We start from the raw sequence: 7,764 nt of genomic DNA, 5'->3' as shown, positions 1-7,764 counted from the left end.
ATGGTCCATGCGTTAGATATGAATGTGATCGGAGTAGAAATGAAGATGATGAGAGTAGGACCGTAAAGGTAGACTTTATTTCAAAAGAAGTGGCCAGCATTTAGCAAGAAATAGTGGACATAAGACAACATAAAGGTAAAATCATATTGGGTGGGGTGCTGGGAAGAAAAGGAAGACTCAGTGAAGAGGATAGAGTTGGGGCTGAGGAGGGCCAGGACAGCGGCAGGGCCACAGGAGCTGTGGAGGATCCTGGGGGCTGTCTTTTTTTTTTTTTTTTAACATCTTTATTAGAGTATAATTGCTTTACAATGGTGTGTCAGTTTCTGCTTTATAACAAAGTGAATCAGTTATACATATACATATATCCCCACATCTCTTCCCTCTTACGTCTCCCTCCCTCCCACCCTCCTTATCCCACCCCTCTAGGTGGTCACAAAGCACCGAGCTGATCTCCCTGTGCTATGCGGCTGCTTCCCACTAGCTATCTATTTTATGTTTGGTAGTGTATATATGTCCAGGCCACTCTCTCACTTTGTCCCAGCTTCCCCTTCACCCTCCCTGTGTCCTCAAGTCCATTCTCTAGTAGGTCTGCATATTTATTCCCGTCTTGCCCCTAGGTTCTTCTGACCATTTTCTTTTCTTTTCTTTTCTTTTTTTTAGATTCCATATATATGTGTTAACATACGGTATTTGTTTTTCTCTTTCTGACTTACTTCACTCTGTATGACAGACTCTAGGTCCATCCACCTCACTACAAATAACTCAGTTTCGTTCCTTTTTATGGCTGAGTAATATTCCATTGTATATATATGCCACATCTTCTTTATCCATTCATCTCTGGGGGCTGTCTTAACATCCAATCCACCGTGAGTCTAGGATGTCTTTCTGCAGTGTTAAGACTGAAAACTACATTCCCCAGGTTTCCTTGCAAACAGAGGGTCTGGATGTGATGCAGGTTCTGAGAATTGGGTGATGTGAGTGAGGCTTGAAAGATGTAGATAGCACTTTTGGGCTGCTTCTGCTGGCAAGAAGGTCATGGGACTGTTGGCTCCCTCTGCCCTTCCTGGCCAGTGTTCAGCATTCCCGCATCAGCTTCCCGAGGGACAAGAGGCAAAGGCCTGGGAATCCATGTGTTGCTTGTGTGGCTCTAGGAGAAAGTTCAGTTGTGGTGGCTTCCTGATCTCTGGATCTCAGCAAAGGCAATATGTTCAGTGGTTCCAGGGGTGGCTTCCTGAATTCTCATCTTCCTGAGTGGGAGAGGTAGTAGCTCTCCTAGTGGGTCCTATCTGCTGTGATCTGGGAGTCATTCCTGAGGGCCCAGTCTAGAGCATGCTCTTCAGTCCTTCCAACAATTTTAACAGTGTTTAAATCTCCCTCCGCTGAAAATACTGTGGTGGTTTCTGTTGTCTGCAACTGACCTCTGATTTGATACAAAATCCACTGGAGAAAGGATATTCAAGAATAAAGGGCTGGGGCTTCCCTGGTGGCGCAGTGGTTGAGAATCTGCCTGCCAATGCAGGGCACACGGGTTCGAGCCCTGGTCTGGGAAGATCCCACATGCCGCGGAGCAACTAAGCCCGTGCGCCACAACTACTGAGCCTGCGCATCTGGAGCCTGTGCTCCGCAACAAGAGGCCGCGACAGTGAGAGGCCCGCGCACCGCGATGAGGAGTGGCCCCCGCTTGCCACAGCTAGAGAAAGCCCTTGCATAGAAACGAAGACCCAACACAGCCATAAATAAATAAATAAATAAATAAATTAAAAAAAAAAAAAAAAAAAGAATAAAGGGCTAATCAATAATTCAAAAGCTGTCAAAAAGTCAAGATGAGGATTTCATGCATGCGTGCAAGCATCCATCCATTATAACAATTAACATTGCTAAGTCCCTAATGGGTACCAGGTACCACACTGGACATTTGGGAATACTGTACAAAGATGAATAAAAGTCTTCCCCCTCAAGGATTCAGTCTAGTGGGGGAGAGAATCATGAATATAAATGTAATAGATTGTGGCAAGCACAATGATAGAGGCATATTCAGAGAGTTAGCATTAGAAAAGAGGAAGGGCACCTAACCTAGAGTGAGACTCTGGGAGGAAAGTAGGTTTCTTGGAGGGAGAAACACAAGCTGAATATTGAAGGATGAGTCTTTTTATTTAGTTAATAAATACGGAATGCTTACTATGGGTTAAGCATGGTGCTAAGATCTTTATATGCTAGACCTCATGGAATCCTCCAAACATTCATATGAAGTGGAGAGTATTATTAGCAGAGGGAACAGCATGAGCAAAGGCAGGGATGAGAAACACTGTTCCAGCCGACACCTGAAGACAGGGCCCCATCTCCCACCCTCTGCAAGACGGTAGGAGCCCAACTTTGATAACACAACAAACCCAGATGAGTTTCTCATGGACCAGCGCCTCTCTTCCAGCTTTCTGTAGTTTTTCACCTCTCTGGCTCTACTGAGAGTCTGCTCAGCCTCCTTATTCCCTCACTCTCCCCCTAAAACTCTGTTTTAGATTTGCTTTTATCATAATATACCACCAGGTAGTGACGTTATGCAGGAGGAAACATATAGCCTTAGCTGCCAGCTTTTACTGGAAGGTATCTACCAAATGAACTTGTGACTGGTGATTAAATTGGCCTAAAACAGACTGCAATGTTGTGGAAAAGGAAACTAAAAGCCCATGCACCCTCATTCCGTGGAGAGGGTCATATTTGATCCCTGAGACCTTCCCTTAATGTAGTGCCCACTGAGGACCTCTTTAAGATCAGTAGGTGAATACTGATCTTCAAGGGCTGGACAGAAAGCATTCTAGCCATTGTAAAGGTCAAGGTCATCCTCTGGCAGTGTAGTTAACAAAATAGAGTTAACAATTTTCTACCACTTCTAATTAAAACTTGATTACGTACAGGCATTCAGTTTGCTAATGATTGCTTAAGTTAAATATAAATGAAAAAAGGAAAACCTAGCCAAAACAGAACTCCTGCTCTAAATTTGAAATCAACCTATTCTGTATGCCTGTTCAGAGGAAGCTGGTTGAGGTTAAATGAAGAACAATTTGAAAACTCAAGAATCAACCTAAGTGAAGTTATAACATATGAGAAACCTAAAAGTAAAAATATGTCAAACACATTTTATTTGGTGTTTCATGCTAGGTCGATTAAAAAAAAAAAAAAAACAATTTGGTTGAACAGATTTTTCTTTTAATATGACTATGTGTACATGGACAACTGAGAATAGGGAAAAACCCCAAATTAATGTTTTTAACAAATTACAGCTGTTACTAAAGACGGTATGCTTGGATTTTAAGGAAATGGTCCAATAAATGAACAGCCCCTCATTCAATCTAATCAATCCCACACATTCTAGGGGCAGAAGTTTACCTTTTTTAAACACTCCATAATAAAAAAAATGCGTTCCCTCAGTGTTCTCTCTCCTTCAGTATTTAGTTATTAGTAGTCTCTCAAGTGGTAAAATAAAATTGAATTTATATGATCAAATGAAAGTGCAAGTCTGTACAGCCAAGCTCAGCAGCGAAAGCGAAGAAGGATGAAGGGTGAAAGCTGATGGGTGCCCCGCAGAACAAGGACCTTCATGAAGGTCTCATCCTGCAGTGTCCTGGGTGCCAAACGCAGTCCACATTCCATCATTTTTTCATTGCTCTTAAACGAGCAAAACCAAATTCTCTTTTTTATTTAAAGAAATATTAAATCTTTATTCTCCCCCACCTCCAAATAATTTGTGATCAGGTAAGGCAAAGGTAAGTCCCATCATCACTGGGGACAGCAGCAATAAACAGACTTCAGAAATAGCCCTGAATCATCAACAACATTCTCTCATGGTAACATAAGGAATGCATCTCATAAATCAAATTCTGCAATGTTGTCACATTGTTCTAATTTATTTGATTAGTTTATCTGAAAAAACTTTATAAATACATTATTTAAGAGGACAGTAAATTATTTTCTTGCTCTGAAAAAATAATGTTTTTTTTTTCACATTTTAAAATTGTTGAGTATGTTTTGCAAAAGGAGATGCAAGAAGAATGGGACAGTGGGGTTTGCAGAATGTCCATGTACAAGTTGCATTTACAAGAACCTTGTAATCTGCCTCTACAAATAGAGCTCTTCGCTCTATTAAATAATATTTAAACAAACAGGCTTCATTTAAACATCTCTCCTATTCACTCTACTTGTTGAACCAAGAGGTACTTATATTTCAAGTATTACACTGTAAAAGGTAAAAATTTTTGTGCCAATTTTACATGTTAGCTTTTAAAGTCCAAAATATCTATGTGAAAAATCATGCCTACTCGGCCCATTTCTTTTACAGCCAAATGCTCTCATCTTTTAGAGAATGCAGAAAAATATTGATTTCCTAAGAAGGAGCACACTGGAAAAAGCCATTTTAAAGTACTGAAGAACAAGGGAGGATTTCTTTTTCTCTATTGGCGAAAATTATTAGAAAAGCTATCCAGTCTATTGTCTTTAGCTGGTTTTAATAAAGTCTTTTCAAAATGATGGTCAAGAAATCTTTAGAAAACTGGAGGAAGGGGAGATGCTCCTTTGTAGCATGGAAGGAATTCCATTAATTGTAGAAATTCTTATTAAATTTCTGCTTTGGTTCTTCAGAAGAAATGCTCATATAACTTCTATATTAGGAGACAGAAAAAAGAACAGATTAATATGACATCTATCTAAAATCTTAAAGAATACTACAGTAATATCTTACATTCCTAAAATTTTACCATGCTTTTATATACATTGTCTTATATAAGAATAGGCAATTTTATCAGGATCCGTGGTCTTATATGTAAGTGAATTCTACCACTAGCAGGAAAACATGTCCTTTTCTTTAACTTAGGCTATATATCATTTCCTTTTCCAAACTGCGTAAGTCAACTGTACTTTTCTTTGAGAATACGGACTTTACATTCATTTGTCTTGAATCCTCAGTACCTGATACTTCGGGTTCCAACCATATGTTGGAGGTTAAATAAATGTTGGTTGATAAGTAGTCATGACCACAAAAGAACCCTAACACCACTTAATATCACAGACACTGGACTATGTTCCTAGATAAGGTATGGAAGAGTGAGAATGAAATGACAGGTACATCAAAAGGTGATTTAAAGCCTGGTGAATGAAGCAGGAAGTCATCTGAATGTTCCTTCCATCTCTCTGAATCTGTGACACGACAAAGCAGGAAGCTGCACCAGGAATGTTTCCACCAACACACAGGTAATCAGATTGTCCTCAAAGGCTTAAGAGTCAGAATGTCAGGCTTTATAGCTTCCATTGACAGCTGGACCTTCTTCCTTTTACAATCTAGAAAAGTAGATCACTAAAGGGAAGTTACACTCCCCAGGTCAGTATATTAGAGAAGGAAAAAAGACTAGCTTCATTTGGATAGGAGGTTCAAAGTTGGCTTTTCCAACCAGTTTTAAAGTGGGAAATATGTTAAAAGTGCACAGATGGAATCTAAATGACAAAACAATTTGACCACAAATAATGCGTTACCGACTCATCTATAAACATCCTGAATTTGCTTGGCTCTCTTCATAACAGTATAAAAAGATGCTAGTCAATACATGAAAGTGAGGTGCTGGGAGAGAAGCTGATAGAAATCAAAGAGGTTTGAAAAGAGATGGAGCTGGATTATCCCACTTGTTCTTGACACTGACGGGACTGTGCTGTTGAGTTACTATGAGCACTGCGTTGGTAATTTTTTTATGTTGTTATTTCTCTGGGTCCTGTAAAGCTATTGTTCTTTTTGCACAATGACTTCAGGTTAAGTGTGAGTTCCAGAGACAGGGTATAAGAGAGTCACTTGCAGTTTCAATAGCTACGGTCACTCAACAAGGGATGGAAGGCCCTTGGGCTCAGTATGCTCCTAGTCTGGAATATTAGTCACATTACCTTAAATTGTAACTATCTTACTACATTTAAAAAGGACAATAGTATATTATCGCAGGTTGCTAAACCCAAACGAGAGAAAAATGGTGGGAGAACATGTTGGCAGTCTTAATATATCTGAAGAGCTGAGAAAGATGGAATAGAAACCAAACAAACCTTTTCTCTAGTGGACAGAACTAGGTTCAATGGCCACTCAGTTACGGTTGTTTGTCTTAATATGAAGCGTGTTCTGGGCACGCAATATGAAGCACTGCCACTGGGCAATGAGTGCCGCTCCGTGAGGAGAGGCCCATGGATACCCAGTGGGTGCTGCGGACCGAATTTCTACACTGAGTGGGAGAACAAGAGGGGCCCTAGAAGTTGCCCAACCCAACTCAAAATTCAACTTCTAATGACCCATGCACAATCTCTTCCACGTGGCTTATTTGGTCCCTTGAAGGACAAAGTGTGCCACAGTCACACAGCAGAAGGTTCATTCCCTCTTGGGTGTCACATATTTCTGATGATTACTGAAGGGAGTTCGAGGCAAGCTTACCTGCTGTCTGTTGTGTTTGAACACCATCTACCTGAGGCAGGGGCCCAAGTGTCCCTTCATCACCAAAGGCCAAAATAGGATTCAAAGGAATGTCTGGACTCTCGCTGTTGGTGACATCTAATCTGGATGGTTTAGATCCAACGGGTAAATTTATAATTTCTTCAAAATTTTCATTCTGAACTGATATTCCATTTTCATTTGGTTGTTTTTCCAAATTGGGAGTACTAGGGAGTTTGAAAAATCAAAATCAAAAGGAGTTAGTATTAAAACTGGAAAACATTTTTAGGACAAACTGTTTTATAATAAATACTTTTATAATCTTACAATCGAAATGTTAGAATGATTGACCTCATCATTACTAACAAAAATGGTGAATTCTGAAATATTTGTACTTTAAATTCTTATTTAAAAAAACAGCTTTTTAAACTAAAACTTATCAAATGGACCAATTTATCAATTAGAATAGATCCTCATCATCAACAGTTCTACATATATTTAACATGCCTGTCTACTGCAGGCATTTTATATCTCTTTGTCTTATAAAGAGTAGCCCTTATTAGGATCTTTACTTCAAAGATGAGGGGATTATAGAGGGGCATAATTTGCACAAGTCACACAACTACTGGGAGACAGTCCAGATTGAATGTGTGATCTCTGGTCCTATGTTTTTCTCATAATGCTATTTTTTATAGTCCCAACTATTCAAATTCCAGCCCTTCCTGGATGTCTCCAGCTTCCTAAAACATGTGCATAATTTTATAGGTAAATTGTTGAAGATCAACCTTCTCATCTTTGCCCCTTAAATCTGCCTCTGACCCCACCTTGATTCTTATTAATTCATGCTTAATATCTTGGATTTTTGAGATACATTTAACTGGCCAACAAATTCTTAGTTTCTACCTATAGTTTCTCTTAGGGTTTTTTTTTTTTTTTTTTTTTTGGCTGCGTTGGGTCTTCGTTGCTGTGCACGGGCTTTCTCTAGTTGAGGTGAGCGGGGGTTATTCTTCGTTGCGGTGCGCAGGCTCTAGGCGCACAGGCTTCAGTAGTTGTGGCACGCAGGCTCAGTAGTTGTGGCTCGTGAGTTGTGGTGCACGGGCTTAGTTGTTCCATGGCATGTGGGATCTTCCCGAACCAGGGATCGAACCCGTGTCCCCTGCGTTGGCAGGCAGATTCTTAACCACTGCACCACCAGGGAAGTCCCTCTCTTAGGTTTTACACTCCCTTTACACACTTCATAACCAAATAGGCAGCCTGTTAGGTTATATGTTCATTATTATGCTTTACAATGCAGCAAAACAATGCCTGTGCACCAA

General features: G+C 40.1%; 1 protein-coding gene across 6 annotated transcripts in view; it reads right to left on the bottom strand.

Moving 5' to 3' along the window:
- Positions 1-1,792: 1,792 nt before the first annotated feature.
- Positions 1,793-7,764, bottom strand: part of MAP7 (microtubule associated protein 7) — a 164,190-nt gene continuing 158,218 nt past the window's right edge. For 5 of the 6 annotated variants that reach the window (XM_036871374.1, XM_036871377.1, XM_036871372.1 and 2 more), the window contains 2 exons: positions 6,452-6,675; positions 1,793-4,652 (listed from right to left, as the gene is read on the bottom strand). In XM_036871374.1, coding sequence (XP_036727269.1) covers positions 4,642-4,652; positions 6,452-6,675 — 235 coding nt within the window. In that variant the 3' untranslated portion in view covers positions 1,793-4,641. The remainder of the gene's footprint in view (positions 4,653-6,451; positions 6,676-7,764) is intronic. The other variant, XM_036871373.1, reaches the window with a different exon arrangement.

This window comes from Balaenoptera musculus, chromosome 12 (genome assembly GCF_009873245.2).
Source record: "Balaenoptera musculus isolate JJ_BM4_2016_0621 chromosome 12, mBalMus1.pri.v3, whole genome shotgun sequence".
NCBI classification, from domain to species: domain Eukaryota; kingdom Metazoa; phylum Chordata; class Mammalia; order Artiodactyla; family Balaenopteridae; genus Balaenoptera; species Balaenoptera musculus.
The sequence above is the reverse complement of the archived record's forward strand: the minus strand, read 5'-3'. Positions and strand labels throughout refer to the sequence as shown.